This window comes from Haliaeetus leucocephalus, unplaced genomic scaffold (genome assembly GCF_000737465.1).
Source record: "Haliaeetus leucocephalus isolate CR32 unplaced genomic scaffold, Haliaeetus_leucocephalus-4.0 Scaffold417, whole genome shotgun sequence".
Lineage (NCBI taxonomy): Eukaryota > Metazoa > Chordata > Aves > Accipitriformes > Accipitridae > Haliaeetus > Haliaeetus leucocephalus.
This window is the reverse complement of record NW_010972853.1, coordinates 8,772,359-8,800,343: the sequence shown is the minus strand read 5'-3', so window position 1 is coordinate 8,800,343 and position 27,985 is coordinate 8,772,359. Positions and strand designations below refer to the sequence as shown.

At 37.5% G+C, this 27,985-nt stretch overlaps 1 protein-coding gene across 1 annotated transcript in view; it reads right to left on the bottom strand.

The window, feature by feature from the left end:
• Window positions 1-4,363: 4,363 nt before the first annotated feature.
• The window catches only part of COCH (cochlin), a 24,044-nt gene continuing 422 nt past the window's right edge, over window positions 4,364-27,985 (bottom strand). The window contains exons 3-11 of the mRNA XM_010574247.1: window positions 22,358-22,514; window positions 12,793-12,926; window positions 11,541-11,603; window positions 10,656-10,700; window positions 10,420-10,567; window positions 8,565-8,668; window positions 7,503-7,729; window positions 5,488-6,004; window positions 4,364-4,742 (exon numbers count right to left, since the gene is read on the bottom strand). Coding sequence (XP_010572549.1) covers window positions 4,567-4,742; window positions 5,488-6,004; window positions 7,503-7,729; window positions 8,565-8,668; window positions 10,420-10,567; window positions 10,656-10,700; window positions 11,541-11,603; window positions 12,793-12,926; window positions 22,358-22,514 — 1,571 coding nt within the window. The 3' untranslated portion in view covers window positions 4,364-4,566. The remainder of the gene's footprint in view (window positions 4,743-5,487; window positions 6,005-7,502; window positions 7,730-8,564; window positions 8,669-10,419; window positions 10,568-10,655; window positions 10,701-11,540; window positions 11,604-12,792; window positions 12,927-22,357; window positions 22,515-27,985) is intronic.

Genomic DNA, 27,985 nt, shown 5'->3' with positions numbered 1-27,985 from the left:
AAGGAAAGGAAATTTTGATCCTAATGAGATTAAATTTAAAGTGGGCATTTGCTTCAAAGCAGAGATTAAGACCTTGGGTTTAATCATAGAAGCAAATTTTCAGGACCTGTTCTTCCTTCAGCTGAAGCCAGAGGCAAAATTCCTGTTGAAGCCAAAGAGGGCAAAAGAATGTGTGCTCCAGTTGATAGACATATATAACTGGAAAGTTACTTATACATAAAGTATAAGCTGTTTAGTGGAAGTTTTCATATATTTGGTATCTATATTTGGATGACAGTTGATCACAAGCTATTCAAACATGTTCTGCTTCAGCTTCTCAAGAAAACCACTTATGTTTAGTGTCCCAGGTCCAAACCAAAGCCAGTCAGTAGATTTTTCTGATTGATTTTATTAGGCTGGGGATCTAAGCCTCCACTTTCCAGGTGGTTTGTTTAAGATACAAGTTGATCTTCTTTGACAATGTGCTCAGGCCTTCTGTGTCACTTGGGTGCAACAGAGAAGTTTTCTGTGATTTTTGTGGCTTTGATGCTTTCTGGAACTGACTTACCCTTCAGCCTAATGAAAGGAAGGAAAGTGCTGATGAAACTGGTGGAGCTAAGTAGTGATATTAAGTGTTGCCCCATTAGAAATGTGGCTTAAAAGCAATGCATAAGAAGTTGTCACCACTTTTCTTCTTCACAACAGGGTAGCTGAAAATAAAATATCTGTATTGTATGGGGCCATACTTCGTACAAGGGAAGGCTTGCATGACAACACTAATATGAAATGCAAATAGAAGTAATTAAGAACACTTACGGGAGAAACTACTGTTCTGATGAAACTATACTACTTCATATGTGCCAAAAAACCCTCCCCATTCTTCCTGATCTCTTCCCACCTCAAAATTACTTCGTAAACTGTAGCAAAGTTTAGTAATTGGCTTTTGATGCAAATGTTTTTTGGCTGGTTACTACATAGCTCTTCATTATTGGCATTGATTTTGAAAGGCAAAATAAATACTTTTAAAGTTAATATTTTCTCTTAAGAATGTTAGGATGGTCTTACTTTTGGATTTTTCTTGTTCCTTGCTGGTTCAATATTAATAGTTTCACAAACGGTAATGAAGGTCAACTTCTAAGACCTGTTCTTCTTGCATTCTGCTTGATGTAATATAAAAGACTTTTGCTACCAGGTTGCAGGTCTGGCAGTATGGAGACTTCTTTGCACTTTACTGACCTTCAGTCCAGGTCTGTATACCTGCTTTTCCTATATACTCCACTTGTCAGACAAGTGTATAGCTAGAAAGAGTCATGCTATCAAAAGATATATATACAAGGTGATTCATGGTCAGAGAGGATCTAAATGCCTAAGATTTGTGTGAGGTGTAAAGTCTGAGGTGCCTTGGAAGCAGAATCAGAGACCCTGGCCTGAGTTTCCTTCCAGGACTGAGAAAGGCATACTGCCAATGACAGAGGAAGTTGTGCACTTCTTTCAGTTATAAAATAGCCTATGAGTAAAGAATTCACCCAGGAACTGTAAGAAATAGATCTGGTATCTTCCTTGGTCTTCTGACAGTGAATGATTCCAGTGCTCAGGCATATGTCCTAACCAATGCACGGCTGTAGGTTGCAGCCCTTACTGGAAGTTGTCGTGGTACAAAAAGCAATTTCAATTTATTTAGGACAGCAAATAAATTAATACAACTTGGTAAATTTAGGTTGCTCTGGGAGCTCCACTGGGAAGGATGAGTTTTGGACTGTGTTAACTATTTAATGTAAAATTCAGAAACAACTCTGGGAGTTGCAGGAAGTACCTAAAGTGTTAAGCTCAGAATCTTCCACTCTTTTCTGAGTGAAGGAACCTTTTTTTTTTTTTTTTTTAATGTATGATGTGCAGTGTATGTCATCAGCAGTGGGATTGCAAATCCAAGGCCCCCTGAACCTTGGGAGTACTATTCAGGGAAATAGGGCATAGAGAATCACAGAAGGGTTTGGGCTGGAAGGGAGCTTTAAAAGATCTAGTCCAGCCCCCCACCATGGTTTTCATCATACAGGTTTTCATCAGTCTCCCTGGAGAACAGAATTGATCCCCTGCAAGCCATACTCTTGATTGACAGTCCTAATACCTGCAGCAATGTTCCCAAATGGAGTTTGCACAAGTGATGGTAGTTGCAGCTCTGTGCATATTCTTTGTACTGCTTAGTCCAGCAGCATAAAACTGACTCCTTGTACTGTGGCTTTACCTACCTTCTTACCCAAAACAGAACTTCAAATCATGTCTGCTACCCTCTACCATGCTGTTCTTCCTCCAAACTTACCTTCTATTTACAGCACAGCCCACACCCTTTCCACCCTGGCTCTGTATCTCACCAGGTCTCAATCCTGTATCCCACCGATGTTTTTTTCCAGATCAAAACTGTGCTCACAAATGCTTGCTGACACAAAACCTTTGTATATTTAAAAAAGTATTTTCTCTACCTAGTTCCTACCTCAGTGTAATCAGGCTGTGTGAAGGGTTTAAGTAATGTGGCATCACTGTTCCTGTGAAATGGAAATATTTGGACATTTAGCTGTGCAGGTTTCAGTGTCCCAGAGATCCAGAACTGCTTTTTCCTTCATGAATGAATGACATGAACAAAGTGGGAGGGAAAATGTGATTCTACTACCTACCTGGGATTTATATTCAGAAGATTCAACTAGCATCATACTGAGTATCAACAGTGACTAAAACATCGATACTAACTCATTCAAATTAAAATATTTGTATAAATAGTATCCTTGCTATTTGAGGATGGTTTAGGATTTTTCTCTTTTGCAAACTGGGATTTAAGATAATACAGACAGTTAGGAAGCATCACATGCAATTTACTCAAGCTATACTACATGAGGTTCATCATAAAAAGAGTTTTATATTACAGGATATTAAAACAGCTAGCAGCAGTCCCAGTTTTCTTGCAATGTATATTTCTATAAAAAGTTTATAAACTAAATGAATTAAAATTTTGCACAAAGTTGATATTGTATATGAATTTATACAGCAATAGCTGAATACTCTTATCTATAAACACATAACAAAATTAGGGATAACAATTAATAGAAAAATACAAGGCATCTTTGCCATTCATGTTTAGTGTAATATATAGCCAGTCATAAGTTATTAAAAAATACACAACAGAAGCCTGATGAATACAATTCCTTCTGTGCTGCTCCATAACTACTATGAATTTTACAATCAATAGCGAGGGCAGAGGAAAAAAGGGAAAGCCTAGATTCATAGGGAAAGTGCTGTTTTGTTTTCCACTGTATATTTTACTTTCAAAAACCTTTATTTTCTAAAGAATACTTGAAGTATGTTATTCACACCAGGAACCTGGAATAACTCGGTGAATATTGCATTATTTTAACCACATGCATGTAGGTATAAATGCATCAACACATTACTAAGTATGTAAGTAAATTAAAGCCTTTTTTCAAGAAAACTATTCTTTCATCTTCAGATAACCTCACACATCTTTAAAGATGTTTTTACTAGCATTAGAAAGTTGTTATTCTGTGAGCTACTGAATCCCACTTTTACATCTCTGCCTACTCTTTTCTTTTTCTAACCATGTAATCTGATATAAATCAGTTAGTTAGGTTTCAAGGTTTGAGATAGATACCTTTGGATTTGAATTTGAATCCTTTCAATTCCCAGTGTGTGGTCTAATTTAATCTCTTCACCCAAGATTCCTGACTCTAGCTGTCTAGCCAATAACAACTTTGTAAAATCAAGACAGTACAAAGCATAGACAGGAAAAAATCTCGTTATTAGATATATTAGGAATATCACTGTTGACTTCAGTGGTGTAGGAAGCAGTAGTATCAGCTAACATGTTAAGATCCGGATCCTCAAAAAGAACTACTGTGCCATAAATACCTTTCAAAATCTGTGCCAAAAGAACTGAACAACATAGATCCACAGAAAACTGTGGGTAGAAGTTAAATGTCTTTTGATGTAAACTTTGCCAACCAGATGGCAGTATCATTCACAATAGCAAAACCTCAACTAGTAAAAATAGACTGATTAGCTACAATCTGTTGTATCTTTTCTTAAACTGCCTGGCAATAATGGATGCTGTGCAACTGTAGCACTGAAAGTACTTCATGCTATCAGCAGAACTCCTTGAAAAGATACAGAATCATAAGCTCCAGAAGGCTTATAGAAGAAGATGATAGTACCGTGTATTTAAAATTATGTTGTTTAACTCATAAGACATCTAACAAGTGACAGCAAAAATGTCAGAGCTGTACTGTTCCCTCTGCTGCTATCTGATAGCCTTAAGTGCATGATATGCATAGCTTTAAACTTGGGGATACTATACATGTATTGAAAACAATAGCTGTTGGCCAAATTCTGCACTCCAGTATTACGTACAACTTCTAACAAGCTCACATGAATCCTTGATTGACTACAGAAACACAAAGTAGCCCTTCTTCCCTTGCGTTATGATAGTATATATAAGAATAGAACATCTGTACTTTAGAGGGACTGTTTCAGTTTCATGATTTTTAGTTTCAAAGTAGTAATATCCAACAGCAGATTTTTGCTTTACTGTTTAGAGTCCAAAAAATCTTTACAGATGCCTCTAATAACATCAGGAACCATCTGCTCTAATCCTGTGAACTCTCTAGTGAAGAAAGTATGGGATTCTCTTGGTTCAGAAGCCATGTCTTTCAGATCATCCAGAGGTGCCCAGGCAACACCAACAGAGAAGACAGTTATTCCTACAGTAAGAAAAAAAAAAGTTATGACCATTTTGCCTATGGATACAAGAAAAACAGCCATTTCTACATCCATGAATAAATCTGCATGTTTCAATAGCTGCAGTCTGCCCAAGATTATTAGATTTTGCCACTAAGTATCAGGAATTAGAAGATTTGTCTCAGTAAAAATCCTGAAGGAAATATGGGTTACCTTAAGAGCTAGCGTCTTAGTTGGGTTTTGTAGTGACACACATGAATGTAGCAGTTACAATGTCAGTCTTGAAACACAAGTAAAAAAGTGTAAAATGATTTTGAAAATAAATCTGGATCCTTTGTGTATGCTTAGTGCTTTCAAGCGTCAGCAGCCCAATAAGCTTTCTGGCCAAAACTGCTTATTTGCTTCCTAGATGATGATGAACAGCAGGAGTCATGCTGTATTAGATGGCATCACTGATTGGAGCTTCTCTACTTGGCTCTTTATTTTTAATCTACTAATTTCCATCCTGTTTAGGGAAATAAGACTGGGTGTATGTTTTTCACTAAGCTGTCATGAGTGAGTCTACTCATACCTGGCTCCATAGCACTGGTTCTTTTCATCCTAATGGAAAAGAGTTCCTTGGGGCTTACGTTTTGCTGAATTTAAAACAGGTATGACATTTGATTCACTCAGTGGAGCTTTATTTGCAAACTTTAAAATCTTAACATTTACAATACAGCATAAATAGGATGAATCAACTTCCACTGCTTTTAAAGATACATCATTTACCTGCTTTTTGTGCAGCAGCAGCAGGTCCTCTAACATCATCGTAGGACTGACCATCAGTCAAAACAACGAGGAAATTTTTGTTAGGTCCATCTTTCATTGGCCCAAACACATTTCTGGTTGTGAAAGAAATGGCATCACCAGTAGCAGTGCCACCGCTCATGTAGCGAATGTTCCGGATAGCAGAGAGGACCTTTTCTTTAGTGGTGTAGTCTGTGAAGCTGAACTCGGTACGCTGATCATATGTGAACTGCACAGCTGCAATCTTGGAACCAATGTCAGAGATCTCAAAAGCCTTTGCAACGTTGCTGATGAATTCAAGAACAAGGCGGAAGTTGCTGTCTCCAACGCTGCTGGAACCATCTATCAAGAAACCTATGTTGACAGAGTTGTAGCATGTCTTGCTACACAACATCTGCTCGTGTGAACACAATTTTTGGACAAGAGGTTTTACATATTTGGTAGTACCAAACCAGGTGGGCATCTGGTAAGAGAAGAAGCCGTTGTTTCGACAGACAGCCTGTTTGAAAACAAAAAGTCAAGAAGTGAATACTGACACAGTGGTTGTATGGATAATAATCAGACATCTATATGATTTCCTTTCAAAGGTGGGTTAGAAATGGAGCCTGATGGTGGGGGTTTGGGGTGCGTTTTTTGCTTGCTGGTTTGTAAAGAAATTGAGGGCAAACATCTGCAGTTGAAGTCAGTGAAAGCTACACTATAGCTTATTTTAACCAATAATAAAGTCATCCCTGCCTCCTAACCTCTGGAAATTTCAAATAATTTCACTTTATTTGTAAGAATTGTAACAACTGGAAATTTTAACTACATGTTTTGAAAGTGAACTAAGTCATGGCTACTGAATATACAGAGAAATGAAAGTTCTGTATTTTTGCTTATCCACTGAAAATTAAGCTTCTGTGTTTTCCCTTTGAACTTGGTAAGCACTTTATTTTTTTTTTTAATCTATGATGTCTCAAACACAGATGTAGAGTTTGGCAGAAATATAGCTCCAGGTCATTCAAAGCAAAATTTCTTTCCCCCCTGGCTTCTATAGGATGCATGTAAAGTGCAACGTAATTGAGAAAGGGGTTAAATTTAAAATCAGCTCTCCAAGGTGATAACAACTCTGTCTAAGATCAAAATGCAGAAGAGGAGGGCAGGCCTTAGTCACCTAAGGTCACATCTTTCTGTGCCTATGAGTATGTAAGATTTGGACCTGCCTGCAATAACACTGGGGTGGGCAGCAAGCTATCTTGTGCCTGGAAGCCGCAGAGCTGTAGTGCTTCATTCTGTTCGTGCTCTGAGCTGTGCATTTTCTGCTGAAATTAAACATCTAAAACCTCCCTGTGAAAAAATGAGAGGTTTTTTTTTCCATTGGAGAGTAAGTAAAGATTAGAAAGCTCATGTGAGAGTAGAAGATCTGTATTCGAATTCCTACTCTAACTGATCCAGAGCAATATCCAAAACTCTTAATCCAAGATGAATGGCTTGCATATGAACTTGTTAGGATGTGTTTTTCAATCTTTCCTGCCCTCTTTGTAGTGAAAGTAAGTAAATAGTCCTCCACAGAGCATGTACTGAAAGGTATGCCTCCCTGTCTGCCATTTCAGGATAGGAGATATCATATCTGTGTTTCATTGCCTTTGACACATTTAACCATACCTACAATAGGGGAATCTCCTACTCTGAGGATCTTCATGTAATTACAAAGTTCAGGAGCTACAGCTTGGCCAAGACTCTGAACTGGGAGGACAGTGATGGCATTTCAGTACTTTTGTGTAGCCCCCTTCAGCAGGGAAAACCCCAGCATTTCTTTAGGCTTCCTATTGATATTCTTTTAAATCACTTATAAGCGGGGATAGCTTCAACTGACATTTTTGAGACAGTATTTTAATTTTACATTTATATATACGCACACATTTATAAAAGCATTAGTTCATTAATATTTTAGCATGAAGTAAATTCTCTAGAATCATACCCATGACTGAAAAATGTATAATGATATTCTTTCTTACTTTGTCAACAAAACCAATGTCTTGTACCATTCCCAGCTCCTCTGTTGTGGGTTTCGCTACAGATACAATGAATACATTGACTCCAAATTCTCTGGCCACTATGCCGGCTTCTTCTATATCATCTGAGGGCCACCCATCTAGGAATACTACAATGATCTTGGGAATTCCTTTGCGTGCTCCATTTTCTAAAGAGAAGAATTTCTGAGCTGTGTGCTTCAAAGCTTTCCCTAGTTTTGAACAGAAAAAGAATATGAAGAAATAATGCAATTACATTTTGACACCAGTTTCCTATATGAAATTGTGCTGGGGTTATGATTACAGGTCTAACCCACTGCAAAAGCAAAAGAGTGTCCCAGGAAATTTGATGATAATGAAGCTTGAGCAACCTTTAAGTTAAAAAACAAACAAACAAAAAACCTCAAAAAAACCAAAACCAAACCATCCCCACAAAAAACCAACCACCAAACCCACAGATAAAGCTGAGGAAGAAACCACTGACATTTTTTCACCCGCAGGTCTAGTTTTGTACTAGGAAGTAGCTATACTAGTGCCTGCCAAATTAATCAGAAGGAAGTTGAGGAGCTACTTAAATTTAGCTTGTGAAATGTAACATATTTGGAATGCTCAGTTTCCTCATTTGGCAAACATCTCTTCACAACCACTTACTACTAATTCCAAGATTATTCTAACTCTTTAATTAGCAACTCATCAAGAATGAAACACTAAGACTTTTAGATATGAATTTGTCTCAAGATATCACTCTGGTACTAGTGAAAAGTTGATTACTGTTTAAATGCAGGAAGTGATATTTGCGCTTCTACTCTATTTAAATGTGTAATAAGCAACCCTAACTTCTGGAAATTAAATGGAAGGTGTGGCAATGTTCTAGTGGAAAAATGTTGAACCTAAGGTGAGCATGGCATTTAAAATGCTTTCTTGCCCAACTGAATTATAAGAACTTCAGTGTGTATATATATACACATAGTTTTATATATATTAAAATAAATAAGCATTTGGAAATGTAAATATATAAATTCTATTTGCGTGGAGGTATGAACTCACCTGTATTAGAATTGCCTCCTCTGAACCCTAGTTCCTTTATGGCAAACAAAACTTCTTTTGCAGCAGTGAAGTTTTTCAGATAGAATTCAATTTTTGGATGTTCACTGTGGAAATATAAAACAGAGTAATAAAGTATGTAGTTCACTTTTCATACCGCTATGGCATTAGCAAGCTAAAATACACTTGGAATAATTTTGTTATTGGTAATGTACACTCTTCTTTGGATTTTTAATTCCTAAAATAGAAGTATGATCCTCACTTAATAATTCTCACAATCCTTAGCAAGAGGAATTATTTAGCTGGGTGGGTAAATCAAGAACAGATTGACTCTTATATTTATCAAGCAGCTGAAAACAGTAGGTTGAAAATATATACAGGAAAAAATTTTGAGCATGCCAGATGTTAAACTAAATGCATTTGTGTAATTGAAAATTGGCAGGTTTCCCACTATTTGTATGACAAACACCTTGTTTTTAAAAAATTCCTGTGAAATACAGTTTAAGTTATTTGAGAAGTTTTAAGGTGCATTAGCTACTGACTCCATTTAAGAAATGAAAGATTTTAGCTGCACTAAGTTCCCAGATTTCACTTTTGATTTACAGTAGGAAACAAATTTGTCATGTGAAGAGTAGAAAGAAAAACACCTGCAGGTCAAAGAGCTGCTGCTATGAATAAATGGCCTGATGCTCCATCAGAATAACTAGAATGAACCCCTGTGCCAAGCAGAGTTGGTCTGCAGTGCTGAATCTCATGGCACAATAACTGTTAAAATGGTACATTTTGAGATATAAAGATTATTGCATCTAAGATTAATTTCTGATGAAGAGTTGAATGTTCAAGGCACTGAACTGATTACTCAGTTTCTCCAGGAATTGTTCCTCACAGTATTTAAATTTAGGACAGCAAGAGTGAGGCTCATTTCCCCCATAATTTGATGTCTACATTGGACAGACTGGATTTTTCAGGATGCAATTCATCACATCCTAAAAGAGGCATCCAAAGCGGTTCAGCTGGTTTGTGCCATGAGTGTGGTCTTTCTAGTGACTATAAAAGCAAGCCTAGGTCATTAAATCAGACACAGACATCTACTCTGCAGTTGTCTCAAAGGCAGGGGAGAGGAACAGACCTTAATGATGAAAAATGCAATAGAGAAATTCTGTGTCAATGTAACAGATGTTTCATCTTCTTAGAATAAGAGAGTTAAAGGCTGCTTTGTGCTTCCTTTATTCCAGAAGCAATAGCCAAAATGGCTAAGCCTTGGAAAACTGCTACTGCTGAGCACTAGCAAACCGACCTGTGGCTCCAAAAAACCTTTTACCAACATGCTGGATGTTGCAGTGGCTTTCAGGCTGTTTTGCAGCCTGTGAACATACATAGTAGTATGAATAGTTTTAAAATAAAACAGTGACCAATTACAATTTGAAAATATTAGCTGTAATAACCTACAGGTTGGCAAAAGCAGGTTTTTGGTTTGTACGTCTACACACAGCCAATTGTGACAATACCCTCTCTACAATTTTTAAAGAGCCATCTCCCCTTTACAGAGTACTTTCTGCTGTTTTGCTAAGATGAGCTACAAAACTGTCAGTGGCAGAGGGGCTGTGAGAAGTCCAGCTGCTCTCTCAATCCAAACATCAAGTACCAGAGGCAGATGATGATCAAATTTTTCATGCCTTCTCACATGGACATCTCAGTGTAGCACAGAGCAAACAGTACTGCAGCTGGAAAGATTTTGCTTTCTCTTGCTATTCATCTGCAATTATTGAGTGAATACTGTTCTGCAAACTAGGGAGTGATGTTTTAATTAATTTACCTTATTAATCACTCAGTTACTTTTGTACAGATCTGTTCTTACCTGGCTTGTACAACTCCAACGTGAGGCCCTTCTGTTCCAATTCCCAACATCACAGCTACTTTTCCAACAAAGTTTTTCTGCAAATTAAATCTACGTTGGCCAATGTTGTAACTTCCATCAATAAGAAATGCAATATCAGCTTTACAGTCTGTGAACATCCAAAATAATTAGACTTACTTAACACCAAATAAACATTAGGATTTTGCTTTGCAAAAGTTGAATCTGTGGGTTCCTACCTTTGTTTCCAGCCTTTTTATCAAGTGGCTTCTTAGGTCTTTTACCTTCAGTGAAGGAAACAGCATGGATGATTTAAGAACAAGATGAACAGTCAAAAGTGAATGAGAAAAAGCTCAGACTCTAAGAATTACATGGCAATCTATCCGCAGTAAGAACTGTCAATCGGTTTAATTATTAAACTTGCACTACTACTGCTTTGCTCCTTAGACAATATTCTTTTTCAAATGAAACAGTTTAACCTTCCTTTCTACACCTGCCTAGCTCATTACTGAAAGGGAAAAAAGCTGAGTGGGTTGCTGTAGCTCACCAACCCAAGTGCTACCATTTCTCAGTTAGCAATCCTGCTGTACACTGTGCAGTTTTAATGGTTTGGAAGCAAACTGCCTATTCACAAAGAAGATCCAAGTCCAGTATTTATATACCACTAACCTTCATAAAAACTGATCTAGCCTTTTAATGCAGCATTTTCTGGGAAGAAATTTGCATGACATCTCAATTTCTGTTATGTAAGTCCTGACAGCACTCAGCTGTTGAGTAGTTCTGTAAGAAGGAATGCATTGTCTGTCTTCTCTGTTGCTTAATGGGAATGAATATTACAGGAGCTTATGAACTCTTTCCTTCCTTTCTGTTATTCATATTACTTTTTAAAATTCGTTCAAGTTTTTCATAATTCATGTGAGCACTACTGAAGTTAGAATCAATCTCCTTGATTACAAATGATTCCTCTTTTTGCTGATGAAAGATATACTGCAAAAACAGATATTGTTTATATTTTCTTCTTTAAAAATAAACAAATCATATGAAACATGGCATTTTAGTCAGGGATTCATCCCCTGTAGCACATCTTACCACAGGATGCTTCCCTTACTGCAGAGATCTCGTACCTGTAGAAGGACGTGCTGTTGATACTGATCGCCCAACTGCTTCAAGTGCTATGTTCTTGGTATCTGTTAAAATATTGGAAGAATAAATTTACTCTATTTCAGTATATTTAGATGAAATTACAAGTGTTTGAAGAGTGCTGTTTTCCCAATAACCTTTCTTCATCATCTACCATTAGCCACTCTTGGAGTAGGGCATGGGCCTAGACAGATCTTTGGTGCAATCCAGTATTGCACTCCTTGTTTTACAGGTAATAAACTTCTCCTTTGAACTTCTGCATTTGAAACAATAGCAGCTGATGAGTAATTACAGCATATCTAATTGATGAGAGTTTTTGAACTATAGCAGACATTATTTCTAGCAGATACATTCAAGACATGATCTGAGGAAGTGGATTTCACTTACAACCTCATCAAAAGCACCTGTAATTCCAAGCTCTTAGCTATTAATTTGCAATGGCCACTATACAAGGATTACTAGTATCTTAGAGTAGGCTGAATTTTAGCTATGCAAACAATAAGAATGCATTAGAGAGATTTGTTACCCAAACTTTGAAAGAATATACCAGAAAACACATACACTTTAATATTTTTGAAAGCACAACAACATATATAACCAGTAGGCTTCTTTATACATTTTTATGAGGCTGGTTTAACCTCACCCAAGTGGCAGGGCGTGATAACTGGTTTGCAGTCAGGCACAGCATCTCAACTATGCAGACAAAAACTTCTGAAAAAAACACCATATCACACTGTAACTTAATGACCACATCACATCTAAGTTGACATTATTCCTATGTTTGGAGGGCCAGTGTTCTGTTTGCAGGGAACGGTGCACAAGCTCTTTGAAGGGCCCAATAAGTGCTACTGTCTGCACAAAGGCAGGCAGGGTGAGAGAAAGGATAAAACTATATGGCTGGAAGCGGTAGGTGGACAGGACTGCAATAGCAATATGAAAGCACTGACTTAGATCAGTTTAAACTGTCATGGAACTGCACTGTCAACTGCCTGCTATCATGTCATTATATTCTAAATAACTGTGATCCATTTTTTGTATCAGCTTCTGCTACAGAATAGCTGGAGTAGTAGAAATTGTGGAAAACTGAAGATTAAAAAATCAGTTAAGAGTGAGAACTTTTGTTACTACAGATAGCAATCGCATTTGTTCATGCATACAGAAGCACTGAAGAAGTTTCCTAGAGTTCTGTTAATATGTCAAATATAGTTTGCAAAATAGTAAGTGTGATCCACTTACGAGTCACTGAGAAAGACGAAGCCCATCTGGCAAGCACCTGAGACTGGATCCCATTGGCATTTACAGCGGGGTAGTTTTCCTGTCCTGGGAGAGTCTGTACCCTTACAGCTCCTCCTGCATTGGTGATCACCCCGCTGAGATACAAAAAGAGCTGTTACAAATCAGACATTTTAATCACAAGAAAATGCAATACAATTATACCATCATTAGTATATTGGACACTAGCCTCCTGAAAAAGAGGCCATGCAGGCAGTTGTGTTCAGGCTAAAAGAAGCTATAAATTGCTGAAAAGACTTTTAAAAGAAACTGTTCTGCAGAGCACCACGCAGACTTATTAAGAAGAGATCAGGAATTTCTAAAATTCTGGCAGTGTTCAGACTGACACAGAAGAGAATGTTTCAAGGACATATCAATTCCTAAAGGAAAGAGCTTCAGCAAAACCTATTTGAGCTCATTATGCCTCATGAATATTTGTGACTGAAACAAAATTCAGTACACTTAGCTACAAAATGACCAAAGCTAAGAAAACAGGGAAGAAAAATTGCTGTTTATAGTAGTAATGGATATGTAGGCTATCTTGTTATGCAACTACAGACTGAAGTCAGAAGTGGTAAACATTACTGATAACAGCCATCAGATTACTGATAATTATAAGAACAGAACCTAAAGCCTTTTATTCTTCTTATTCACCTGTAGTAAACATTAAATGTGAAATCTGAAATGAATGACATAAATGCAAGTTACTAACTCAATCCATGTAAGATTCTGGATTGCTTTCAGTCTAGACTTGGAAAGATTATATCAACAGCAGATGCCATTCAACCATGTAATTTTCACTGACAGAGACGTAGAGTAACATACCAAATTGCAGCTTCAGAATTTGGAATACTTAGATAACAGTTAACAAGTCATAGCTATCTTCATTAGTTGAAGCATACCACAATGCATCCTTAATATACAGTTATAATGTATTCATTAAAAAAAAAAAATTCAGAACAAATACCAAGAAGCTTACTGATTGAAATATCTTATAAAGTCATATTTAGTATTATAAGACTATTATACTCTTTAATGCCTTACTAGAAGCATCAGTTTAGAAACAGAAGCGACAAGAAAACTTGTAGCAAAATCTACGGAGAAATTTTTCCAAAACTGAGAAGGTGGTCAAACCTAAAACACCCAGACCCTAGACAAGTTTTTAGAGGTCATAGTCTAGTTCTTAGAGAAGGCAACTATAATTTTTCCCTTGTTGAATTTCATTTCATGATACAACAAACAGGTTTTGAGGTTGCCTACCAGATCCGTCCTGCCATCTGAGACAAATGAAGAAATAGCTGGTTTGAAAATCTTGGAGATGCTTATGGGCTGTGAATCATGTGAATACATAGCAGGACAATTGATTTGTGCATTTAAAAAACTTCAGGGTTAAAAGCAGCCCAGAGTGAACTTCACTGTTTTTGCAGGCAGGGAGGCTGTTATGGTTGGTTGTATTTGGATACCTCAAGTGACAATAACAGACATCAGAACTAGTTAGATCTCTTTTTATGTGCTACTGAAAGTATGGTTGTTATTTTTAGAGGCCAAAATGCAATGTTAAGCTTCTCTAAGAGGGAGTAAAAGCTTGATGCTTTGTAGTACTTGGACAGGTACAGTACTCTGGGAGACAACCATTTCAAGACTACGTAAACACAGCAATGTGTGCCTTTGTGTTTATTTTTCTTATCTGCTTGGCTTCCTGCTTGAAAAGAGGTCCCAACGTAATCTGATTTAAAATATTGTGAAAGTAGAATAATCAAGGCCAGAGTTTAGGAAATCTTGCATATATTTCTGGTAATATGAGCTCTGGGTATCTGTGGCGAAGGCAGCTTCCACATAAATCTCCTTGTGGACTGCTGTTAAAATACATTCCTCATTCATGGGCGTGCTTTGCATTTCTAAATTGAACTGTGGTTATAAATATTTAATTCTTGTAGCTTGGAAGATTATGATAGTAGTTTCAAAATATACAGATATTTTCTCATCTAGGAATACTGTATACAGTATATAGGCAGAGGATCTTTGGTAAAGTTACCCTGAATGAGTTTAAAAATCAGACTATAAAGTTGGCAAATACAAACAGTACTTCACAGTTCTTTAAAAAACAGCGAGAGGAAAATCAGACCAGAGCTTCTAACTGGTTATTTTTAAATGACAGGAAAATTCAGTAAGGCAAAGTTATCTTTGGGAAAAAGTAACACATTAATGTATTTAGAATATTTCAGTCTAATTAGAACATAACATTCTTCTCTGGTACCTGGCTCTCTTTGGCATCCAAGTCTTCACTAGTGTCTCAGGAAATATGTGTCAGAAATAGAATATATATGTTGAATTGGAACAGTTTCTAGTTTAAGTTTGTACTTGCAATTTTAGTGAAGGTACTTGGGCTTACATCAGCAAACCTGATCTATGCCCAAGTTAGATCCCAAGAAGAGCTTAGTATGTCTTCCTACTTCCTTTGTCATGGGCTTACAACTTTGAGCACTGGCTGAATTAAACTCAAGAAGACATTCATACTGAAAGCTTAACCTAAGAATTTTTCCTGGAAGCAATGATTTCAGCTTATTTTAGGCACAGCGTGACCAATTTTGTCAATTGGTCTTTTCATTTTGATTGCCACGTAATCATTCTGGGAAAAAATAATAGTCTAGATAGTCTCCATTGAATTTGGAAGCTTTCCACTGAAACCAGAGTAGATTTATTTGCTCCTTATCTACTTATTGAAAACACTTGATTCTGTATTTCATCACAAGCCATAAAACTCTAGACTGCCTTCTGAAGATACATTATTTCCGTAACAGCTCTGCTATTTTTAATGCAGGTAGGAGGTTGATATTATATGTGAATATAACATGAACTATAGCTTTATCAAAGTTATTCCTCTTGTCATTTGGTTCTGTAGGCAAGTTAACAACTGTTTAAGCCATCTTTTACAATCTTATCAGTTTTACTTGGGATGTTTCTTCCAGCAAGTTTACTCAGAGTGCATCCTCATAACGTGCTAAAGTGGAATAAACCATATTGTCAGTATGCCTTTATATTCTGAATCAGAGTGGCAAATTCCTTCCTGCAATTGTTTATGATTGACTTTAAAAGTGAGATTCATCCTGTGTAGATCTGCAGCAGTATTTAAACAGCAAAGAAGTGCCTATGCATTTCCTTAGAATGATTTCTGTCATTACAACTTGCTTTGATTTTCACTGCTGTTTTTTGCTCCTGTGTGATTGACTTGCATGCCACAGCTGTTTTGATTAAACTGGAACTCTGCAGATTTTCCAGGAACAGCTTTCGCTTCCTTACTCACTATGTTTCATGCTACTGCCAGCACTGCTTGATCCAACTTTATACAAAAGCTGTCAGTCCATTCTCTTGCCTAGCTTCACTGTTAATAACAGATCATAATTTATACCTAAACGGTATTCTTCACTCAAAAATGCACACAAATTGAACAGAAAAGCAGATACATGAGGAAGCAATCCAATACCTCACTGCACAGTAGCTCATGGAAGAAAGTATACTGGCCAACAGCAGCAAAACATATGGGAAGGTCTTAGGAAATATAGGCATTTCATCTAAAACATACTTTAAAAATCTGAATAGACGTAAATGAGCAGATGGGACTGAAGCTTTTTAGAGCCTCATGCACCTCCTCAAAGTGCAAGAACCGTTTATCTCCACTCTCAGAGAAAAAGATACAGGTCTGGCTTGCCTTTGCTTAATTTTTAATGCATTTTTAAAGGAGCCTTTACATCAAAACTGATGCCTAGACACAACGAGACTCTTTGGCCATGGGAGACAACCCTTATAGATGTAACTACAGTCAGTAATGTTAGATACAGCAATAGAAAACTGAAATACCATCTCCTGTTTAAAGAAGGAGGAGACAAAAAAAGACTTTCAGCAGGTGAAAATCTTTTTCCTCTGGGTAGATTTTTCATTGTTTCTTAGAATGTGTAAGAGCAGTGACAGATTTGGCCAATGGAGAGAGCATTTTTTGCAGCATGCTTATAAGCTATTGACCTGCTTAAAATGTTGGAGATAAAGCCAAGTGGCTATTCCCTTAAATGGGCTTAGTTCTAAGTGTAAGGTAAGGATCAGCTAGATAAAATTGTCTAAAGATAACAAAACGTTGTCAGTGAAATAGATGAAGACTGTTTTTCCCCTTGTTGTATAACAATGTTAAAGAGTGAAGAGAAATAGTTTTGAACATAGGCTAAATTTTGTATGCTAAGGAAAGGTCCCAAGCCCAAGGGCAGCAGCACTACAACCGAGCTGTTGAAATAAGTAAATATTGAGTTGATTTAGTCTTGCAGTCCAGAAGCAAAACATTTGCTCAAAAGCTCACATGGTATGTTTTCATGCTCATCATATGTCTACAGGTAGGCTATCTGCTTTTACAGCAGAAGGAAGAGAGCGGAAAGATAAAGGCCTGACATACTACCCAAGAGCATAATTTTGACCTGAAAGTTCCAGTTCCCATTGTTAACAGAGTGCTGGCTGTGATAGCAGCTGGCATTTCCTATAGGGTCCTTGGATGAAAACAGTCATCCTCAGGGACTTAAGACGAGACAGGCAAATTACCTGAATTCTCATAATTCCTTCCTACTATCAGCAGCTGCATCAAACTCCTTCCGCATCACCCACCTTTCTCCATCACTCCAAGAAGCATCCTCCTCTTCTCCAAACTGCAGTCTCCTACTGCTGCCTAATTGCCTTCAATCACTGATACAGAGCTGCTCAGGGTTTCATGCCAGCATCCTCTGGCCCCTGGGTTGTTCTCTTTCTGTCTCCTCTGCACCCCTATTGCTTTTGGCAGGAAAGAAGGCTCAGCAGCAGAAGCAGGCACTATACCAAAGTTTCCCAGGGGATCCACAGCTGCTCAGAAATCCCTCTGGCCAGACAACTTTTTTGTCAATATTCTTCTAGCAAACACCAGGGCAGCTCAGAGGCCCTTCATGTTTGTGGTCACTTTGTGGCCAGCTTGGTAATACAATGATACACTTTTGTTACACTTGAGTTCTGGGACCCAATGTTTAATTAGAAATGGTTCTACCCTGTGACTACTTTGGAAGGTTATGAGAAAATTTACAGGCCTATTTAACATCTAAACTACCACATTGGGCTAGGTCTCCATTTAGTGGAATTGGCACTAGAACAGAACTGCACAAGCTGAGAACCTAGTCCTTCATTTGACCTTCTGATTATTAATCCAATTAATCACTCAGTGGTAGATTTAACTCAGTTCTTCATGCCTACATAGTGTCAGCCTGGTAGGAGGTTCTCCATTCTTCCCTCGACAAATAAATCTTTTATTCTTCTGCCCAGAAAGAGAACAATATTAAATAAATATTCTGTTTCCTGAGAGTAATTACACATAAAATAAGGAGAGAAAAAGCCAAATATAACAAACTAAAACAGGCAGAAAGCTTATTCATCTATAGTATACAGAATTATTCATAGCTGAATTCTGCTAAACTCTTTACATGCATTATAAAGTATTTTCTCGTGTTAATAATTGCCTCATAGGAATGGAACTACTCATAGGAATAAGCATTGTTTGGTTTATATAAAAAATAAGAAATCATGTCTCATTTTGGAACCAGCACACAAACTGGAGCATATGCGGAGCAGGGAACCGACTCATGCTCACACAATCATTTCCAGTTTATAAAAATAAGGAAGCACTGCTCCCAAGACTGATGCTTCTTGAAACGGTGGATAATTGTCTGACTGTGCTTTCTATAAGGTAACAGCAACAGTCGATGTAGTGGCACAGGCCTGGTACTCAACAGTGCTTAAGGTATAGAGCTATGTTGCACTCACCAGGCAATGTAATGTAGAGTACACCTAGTTAACTGAAACAACCACAACTAGTTTATTTGAAAGAAATTTAGGAAATTCTCAAAGCGCGTATCTAGTTACATCACGATAACAGCAAGTTACAGTGATTACCTATTAGGAATATCTTCTCGGAGTTACTTTGACACCAATATGGAGTTTAGCCATTGCAATACAGAGTGAGAAAGAGCAAGTATTTTGTATGATTTTGTTGGATTTTGCAGCCTGCACTGAAATTAGCTGAGAACCAAACAGCTATAGCCTCTCCTCCATTCATTAACCCCTTTTTTACCAGGACTAGTATTTATGGCTGCTAATAGTTGCAGCAAAACCAACAAAACTCTCATGCAGCAAATTCTGTTCTGAGTATGAAAGGCCAACAGGACTAATAGCACCAATGTAAAGGTAGTCTTCAAAAAAACAGCAGTTCTGCTAAACAAGCTTTTCACCTATATTCTGCTTTTTCAAAATGCTTTACTACAGTCTATTATATTCAGAAGACTTGAACATTGTTAATTTACATTCTTACTGGAAGACACAGATTAGAAGTGTGAGTATATTTTAATTCCTTCATTGCTATTAGAGCCCTCATTGTTCTCGCAAGGTCTGTGGAGGCAGATTGTTAGATGCAGGTTTTAGAAACAGGGGTGCACATTTCACAAGTAGTATAATTTATATTGACAGTTACTGTGATAAGTATGGATTTTTCTATACTCCTATGCTTCTGGGCTGGTGAACAATAATACACATAGTTTATAAGGTACTGACTTCAGTGAAGAGTTATGTGATGTATAAATGCCTATGCTTTATTACCTAGGGGAAGACTATTTAAATCTTGAAAAGAAATCTGCATCTTCCATTTCTTGTACCTCCTCCTTTTGTAGAGGTATTCCCCAGCTGTGATAGAACTGAGGCCCACCAGCTTTCTTGGTGGGAATTCTCTAACAGTCATTGTCACCACTGGCATGGGAGGTTCAAGACCATCGCCTAGCTGAACTGGTTCGGAACTTTCTTTGTGACTTTTCAAAACACTCAAGTCTTCAATCCCTTTGGAAAAAAAGGTCTTGATAGCAACAGCTTTTTTTCTGTTTAAGTAAAGACATCTTTGGCAACCAGTGAAGAAACACAATGTCAAAATAAATGGCTTCATCACTAAATATAAACATTGTCTTAGAAAAAAAGACAACAGGAAGAAATCTCAGCTTTCCTGTGTAACCTTTTTTTCCAGAAAAAAAAAGAGACCTTTGATCCAGAGATTCTTTCACAAACTTTTTGTATATACCTAAACTTGGAAAAATGAAGAACCGAAGTCCAACTTTTTTTTAAACACTCATGAAGACACTTAAAGCACACTGAATGGAGGCATTCATTCTTTTTACAGAATGATCAAAAGGAAGCCTGTTCTAGCAATAAAACACACATGGAGACATGTAATTATCTTTGAAACTAACTCTTAAGCTTTAAAAACAAATACACACAGACCCTACAATACCTCCCAAGTTCTTTCTAGCTGCCCTCATAGTACCTTAGCTCTTAGTCTCCTTTACAGCATTTGAGAAATTCCAGACAGAGTTTCTAATCAAAACTCCTCCTTATATCCAATTAAAATAAAAAAAATTGTTCATTTTAGTTTACTTTGGAGTTTAAATACTATAAAAATAGCCTGAATTTTTGAAGTCTTGTTAAAAGTTATAGGATTTTAATTGACACTTTAAATAAGTTTCTGGATAGTAATGATAGCCCCCTAAATATTATTTAAAATGTTCAGTATGTATTTTATGGCATTTGAAGTATCAAGGAATAAATGTTAACTCAAAAAACCCTTTAGTTTCCTCCTTTACCTTCTAGTAATTTATTTCTCTATAAAATTCTAGGGTTTGTTTTTTTTTTAAATAAAAAAATACTCTGATAGAGTTCAGCATCACATCAACATATTCTGAAAGAGTTTTTCTGTTGCTTGGGGATAAAAAAAAAGACTGAAATTATTCCCCCATTTCTTTTAAATACCTTGCTTCACTTAAGCTTTTAAGAATAATTTCAGCCTTTCTGCAAAGGCAGCAGTAGTCTTATCTGGAATATAATAATATAATAAGATGGTGTGATTTTTTTTGTTTAACTGTAGTTTATGTATATGTTAACATGAACATACCTAGGAGCTTCAGCGATGCTCAAAGGGATTCTGGATAAGTTATGTTATAATCCACAAATGCTAATGAAATCTCATTCGTAGAAATAGGATATTAGAAAGGTCTCTGTAATATAGTATGATACATTGACATAATGATTTGTGTCAAGAATACCTCCTGAAACCTAAGTAATTTAGATTATATGCATGAAGTCATTTACATTTAAATATATTCATAACATTTAATTAGAGAATTCTCAGAAATTACAAAGTGTTTGGGCAGGATGATCTAGTCCATACTTTTGCTTCAAGATAGGATCAATTATAGTTATCTAGTTATTCTAGACAGATGGATGTCTATTGGTTTTTTGAAACTGCTCTGTCTATTGCAGTTCCTATAATATCCCAGGCCATCTAGTCTGTCCTTATTTTTTAGGCTTTCCTTCATGTCAAATCCAAATTTCTGCTGCTGAAATGTCAGTCCTATCTTAAGAGTCATAACACCTTACAAAATTTCAAATCTACTTTGTGCTAGGAAGCATATTGTGAAAGGTCTAAGTGAATAAGTATCATGTTGTGCAGACAGTTAATAGACAAAGCTAAAAATCGTCCTTTAATAACCAAAAAAAGCTTTCTCAAAGCATTAAAATCAAAGTCTGAAACTCCCGGTAGACTGACAGTCAGGAATCAGTCTGCCTTCCACAGGCATCTGAAATAGATATCTCACTGTCTCCAGCTGGTTTTGTCCAACATGTCCTTATTAAAAATTGATCCAAGAGAGAATTTACCTTGCCAATAAGTAACTAAATCTTTGTCCTTCCTCAAAAAAAACCCCACCAACCCCCCAAAACCCCAGATAACCTCAATGAGGTATCTGCCAGCCTGTTTTCCTTCCCCTGTGGAATTATTATTGCTTCTCTAATGACATCTATTTAGCATGGGTTATCTGGATATTTTTCTTAGTCTTTAGTTTTCAATTTGATACAGAAGTGAATTCAGCTAGATACTGGTCTAATTAAGAGATCATTAAGTAGACTAACACCCAGCAAGCAACTGTCAGAAGAGAAAAGCTGTAACAGAAAAGCATAACACTGATTAAAAGCAATAGTCTATGGACCACATTCAGCCAAATCATTGCGTAGGTCTCTTTGCATAGGAGTTTAAGCTGATTTCAACAATTTCAGAAAAAACGTCATGTAAATTAAAGTCAGAAAGTGAATCTGCTTCTATTCTCCTGTTAGTTACTATTTCAACTGCATCCTTCCATGTTTACCAGTGACACCTAAGTAATCTTATAGTGAAAGTCTGTCTGCTGCTGTGCCCTTTCAGAAAAAGTTAAAGTCATTTTCAGGAACACTTAAACACAACTCAGGTAACTTGCAAGCCACCCAACCATTCTTTTCTTCCTTGTTCTATCTTCTCCTAATGACATTCCTACTGAGTTAATGTGGCTCTTGAAATCCAGAAAGATCTTTATTATGATAGCATCAAAAAGTTAATGTTTAAAAGTGTGGCAAGACTATATAAAACTTGCTTAATACATTGATTAGCCATCATCTGACTGACCTGTGTATGGCAGCTCCGCAGACACTGGAAAGAGAGGCATAAACTCCATCTCCAAAGACATAAAATTGCCATAGAGGACAGTTTGCTGGGCAAAGGACATCTTCTGTCTCCTTTCTAAGGTCAAGTCCTCTTGTAAAGCACGTGATAGCAGTGGAAGCTAAAGAAAGAAGAAGAACCTGTGACCTGAAAATCTTAAGGGTTTGTTGTTGGGTTTTTTAAATCTCTATACAGTTTCCAAGCTTAAAGCAATGTTTGAATTTGAAATTAGGTACAGTGTCACATCTTATGCTCCAGCATGTCTGTAAAGACATCTTTGAAGCTTACAAATATACAGGTATGACAAGGAAGAACATATTCTTAAATTATTTATGGGAAAGAAGTGGAGAAAAAGGTGGAAAGGGTAAAAAAAGGCAAACAACACTAAAACAACATTAAAACAATTTCCAAGGAATATTACAGGAGGAAAAGCAATTCACATCTGTAAGTTTACTGCAGAGACAGAAGGGCAAGGGGAAGACCTTCAAGGGCTAGTGGAACACAGGAATAGACAACACTCTCCAAGGGAGAAATTAAATGACTCTGACATCCCCATGGTAATCTCCAGCCATAAAGACATCTATGAATCACTTGGGAAACTCTGAATCTTCTCTCCAGTGACATTCATGAAGCAGCATTTCCCTTAGCCTCTGCAATAAATCCTACTGAGGCTAGTATAAAAAAAGGAATACCCATCTCCTTGCTCCAGTAACACAGTAACATCTAGAATATTCACATCATTTCATTGCAATGAAATTTACACCAATATCATTGTGCAAAGGACTGTCAGATTCACCCAGTGAAACAGAATTTATTTATTCAGCTGAAGCACATGCATTTTTCACATAGAACTCTGCTTTTTTTTCCCCCTTAAAAGTCACTCCTCAGATTATTATCATTAAGCTTTCACTGTGCTTGGTTGTGTGCAATGTAGGTGTGCAGACACAAATTTACACCAGTATACAATTTTCCTTGGCAAATTGATGCTGTTTCTTTTGAAAACTTAGAGGTCATTATCTTGGATGCTCACTACCATCCTTCTACTACACAGGACAGCACATTCAGCTGGTCCAATAGCACAGCAAATTAGGGCTTGGGCTTAGATCAATATCAGTTCAGCATCATAAATTCAACCCATGACTGGATATTTATTCTGAACTTCCCAAGAAAACATCTTGCCCTTGCTGAGCACTAGAAGGTGCAAGAATCTTTTTTATATGCACTCAGAGCATTACTTTTTCACAATATTAATATGAGAGCTGACAGAGGCTGGCCAATGTATCAGTGCATACACCACAGCATTATATCCCAAGGAGAGTATGTTTCAGGGATCAGTGATCTGTCTCCCACCTGCTTCCCTGCCCACTCTTTCCACGCTTACCCTAGGGTGCTTACTGACCCCAACATAAGCTGCTTGTATTTGAAAGTATTTGGAGCATATACTGTTCCTCATCAGCAGTTAGAAAAGGTAATACCTCCTGCTAATCTCACTGACTTTAGAACTGAAAAGCAGAATAGTTACAGAGGTGCACAGAAAATTGTGTCAGTTCATTCTGGCTGCATAAATCTAACACATATGTTCATAGACCATGCATGTAGTTTTACTTTTAAGTATATGTAATCCTCATTAATGCTATACAGAAATTATGTTAAACTACCTAGTCACATCTTCCTGAAAAATCTTTGCTGTTATTTGTCAGCACAAAGATGTGACTTAAATATGCTAAATATGTCTATATAGTCCAGAGTAAGAAAAAAGAAACCAGTAAATACTTCTTCATTTTTCCCTTCTCAAGATAATAAAAGCTGTCCACCTAGCAAGACACTATGAAGTGATTTAATCCAATTCTCAAGTATCCTAAGAAATAGAGAAGTTTCTTTTAGGACTTACAGTCTTACCTACTCACATCCTCTCCATGTTTAGTCTTACACATTTGCCTTAAAACAAAAGTCTGAAAAATAATGCTTATACCTAGAAGCTCCATATTTTCATTGTTAACAGTGCTGTCTTACTGGTATTATGCTAAAAGAAGTCAATTTGCTTTGCTGTTTGAGTCCCCCAATCCTTTCATGAAAGTTGTAGAAGTGTATCAGCTAATTACTGGGCACGAACCAAGTAATAGCCACCAAATGACAACTAGCAAGACCATCAGAATAAAACAGCAGCTGGAAGGCTAGATATCCTTGGAGGAACCACTGCAATGAGCATCACTGGTAATCTCTGCTCTCACAGTACTGCTTGTGCCATGCACCCTGCAACATTTTTGCAGCCTCTAAAAGTGCAAGACGCCACGGGAAGTTTTAATACCTGTCATTTCTAATGTACTGTACTTGACTAAATTCCTTGGCAGGCTGTGCCTACAAAGACAGTAGTTAGGCATGCCTAGTTAAGGAACCCTTTATCACTTGGAGATCCGTATTTCCCTCACTAGCAGGTGATTACTAATTACGGTCATATGTCAGACTAACATTTTACATAGCACAGAAGATGGGGAAAAAAATCTTGTTGTGTTTTCCCTGGTTGTGAAAACACAGAAGTCCATTGTAATCCATCCATGGGATTTTTATGTACTGGCAGTTTAAAGACTGTCATGACCCTTGTCTACACAATGAGAGGATGGCTTCCAAGGGAAGGGAGCAAGTTGCTGCTGTGTGAACTGAAGAGATGACATACTGTAGCTAGGGGCTGTAGCTGTTCATACCTCAGCTGGATCAGCACACTTTGAAGTGCATGATGCTGTTAATTAAAAAGCAACAATTTCATTTTGGTTTTCTATGTAGATAGATACAGTTTTCTATAAACTATAATTCTATAACTGAGACTAACATTAGGAATGTTAGATGTATCAAAACGAGAAGTACTGGGTACCAAAACTGACATATGATAGCAACTCTGCAGAGGATTTTGTTCTTCCCTCTTAGATAATGTATCATTAGCTATCCAACCCATAAAACTACAAGCAATCTGTTGCAAACAGGATAATGTATTAATCAGGTCTGAATACTAGATAATATAGAATAGTTCTTTGCCAGCTTACACACTAATTCTCCTAAATTTCATATGTGACATTACTATTGAAATTGAAGAAGGTGGTTGTTTTTGTTAGTCTATCCAAGATACTTCATCATAGCAGAAACCACCAAAGGGCTACATATATAAGGTAACCGATATAAAACCTGTATGTTTTAATCACTGTAATTTAAGAATGCAAGAGCAGTAGCAGTGGAGGCATTTCTCTGGATATTTATGTGATCCAATACTCTAAATCCATGTATTTCTGGAAGGAAAGATAAGCTTGTAATTTACAGGAAAGGACTCAGCCCTAGACTCCTACCCATTCTGGACTCTGATGAAGACTAGAGACCTATGTTTTGTGATACAACATTAGGCCTTCAGAACTGTAATAAAATGACCATCATCCCATTCTGTCAAAACACACACTCTTTAAGCCTCACAGAAACACACTACTTCAGAGTACACCAGAAAAACAAAGTACTAAGAAACTGTATTTCTTCCTGATTTAAGCCGTATTTAAAGGTAGGGATGAATGTCTTCCATCACTGTTGACCTAAAAAAGAAAAAAAAAGCAAAGGCTCACTTGTCTCCTAAAACATCCATCTGATAACCATGCTTTCAATCATTCCATCAGTGTCCATCTTTTTGGTGCCTCATCCCATATACTCTGATTTGCCCTGAGTAGCTGTTTTATGCCCACCTGTAGAAGTTCTCAATTTTTGACAGAAGTCACTAATGTAAAAGAATGTAGAAAAATAAAATCCATAACCAAAATCTGAGCTTTTCTGATCTTGAAGTTTCCATGCATTGCTTTGGGAAAGCAGAATTTGTTTATGTAAAGAAAAAAATCCCTATGTACATTATGACAAAAAAGTTAGGGATTCCTAAGGGTAGAATAGCTTTACAAGTCATAAAATAGAGAAGTACATCCCTATTATGCTTCTTATTCCTGTCAGTATTGTTTCTCTGCAAAATAGGAAGATTTGAAGTCCTTTTTTATCTTCAGGATTCAAACAAGCCTGCTTTTTATATGTCATGCAAGGAATACTCCCACAAACCTTATCCGTACTAGGAAAAAAGACATACTAGTATAACTATACCTGTCTATATTTTGGAAAACATATTCACAGATTGCAGACGAATTCATATAATCTTAAGCACATATCCTGATCTGGATGAGAGCAAGGGGATTTAAAGAATCTGGTCAGGGCTATATCATTCATTTCAATATGAGGCTTGCCCTTTTCTGATCAACTTAAGGTCACTTACCATCACATGCCAATGTTCACCCACCCATACAGTCTCATGTATGGTAACCAGAACTGCTGAACTGAGCAATATTTGTATGCATTTCAGGGGGAGTAGAAGGAAAGATATAAGATCCTTTAAGATCTCCCTAAGTAGTTATGAGCCTAAATAGAGTGGATTTTTGAGGAAACTCACTTTCTTCCATTACTTTGAACAACAGAATTTATGCACTTTATAGAAGTTCCTGCAAGCTTCTAGTTCAATAACCAAATGCTACTTAATTTAGGCTCAGAATAATGGTAAGAGACAATATCTTACAGGAACCGTTCACATGTTACAAACACATCCTGGTACCAATATTCCATTTTGCTAATACACCCTTAATGTTATTTTAGCTGGTTCCAGGTACCTTCAGATTACAGTGGCTTCTTCTCCAGCCCTGGGAGAAAGCATTACAGAAAACTTTTCGCTTGTGTCCTGACAGACTGTTGGCGCTTCATCTGTAACACACCTGTAAAGTAAAAGGGAAAAGAATTGGGGTTGGAGTAGGCTTTCTATTGCTGTGCATTTTTTTCCTTTTACAGCCGTAGCATTCCCATGTCATATAGCTATTATCAATTTAGCACAAAAGAATTTTCCAAATGCTTAAGTGAACACAAAATGAGCAGCAAATCCTGCTTCCTCATGGCTGTGAAATCCTGAACGGCCATTCAGAAAAGCCTGAAGTCACTCACCTTCTGCAGGCCAGGCCTGCGTCCGGAAGCACATCCTTCTGGAGGCTTCTGCCCTCCCTCGATGAGCGGCTCCGCTGGAAGGGGCAGACAAACCGCTTGCGTCCTTCTGGCGCCTTATTTCAACTGCTTCCTATGGCTCCTGGTTTCGACGGATTGACTCTGGCTCCAGGAGAGCCCACTCTCCAGCAGCAGGGATGCGGTCCAACAGGGCATGGTGCAACAGGCAGCCCCTGCCCTGCCAGGCATCTTAAGCATGTTCTTTTGCTTTCCGGGTCAAAACAACGGCAGGGCAGGTTTAAGAAGTTTTTAACCCATTCTATGGTCAAAAATACGTCGGAGATCCTCAAATTGCCAAGCACCGCGCGAGTGCCTTTGTAACACACACAAACACACTCCCACTCACTCTTGCCATCAGCACTCCCCTTGACGGGGACACTTGTCACCACTGCTCCTCTTCAACCTGCGCCAGGAGGGAGTTTCACCCCCGTTTGGGAGCGTTCCCAGGCATCCTCCGTGCCACTCCGCAGCCTCCCCCGGGGCCACCTCCCGAGGAGCCCGACGCGGCGGGGCCCGGCCGGCCTCCGGCCCCGGGGC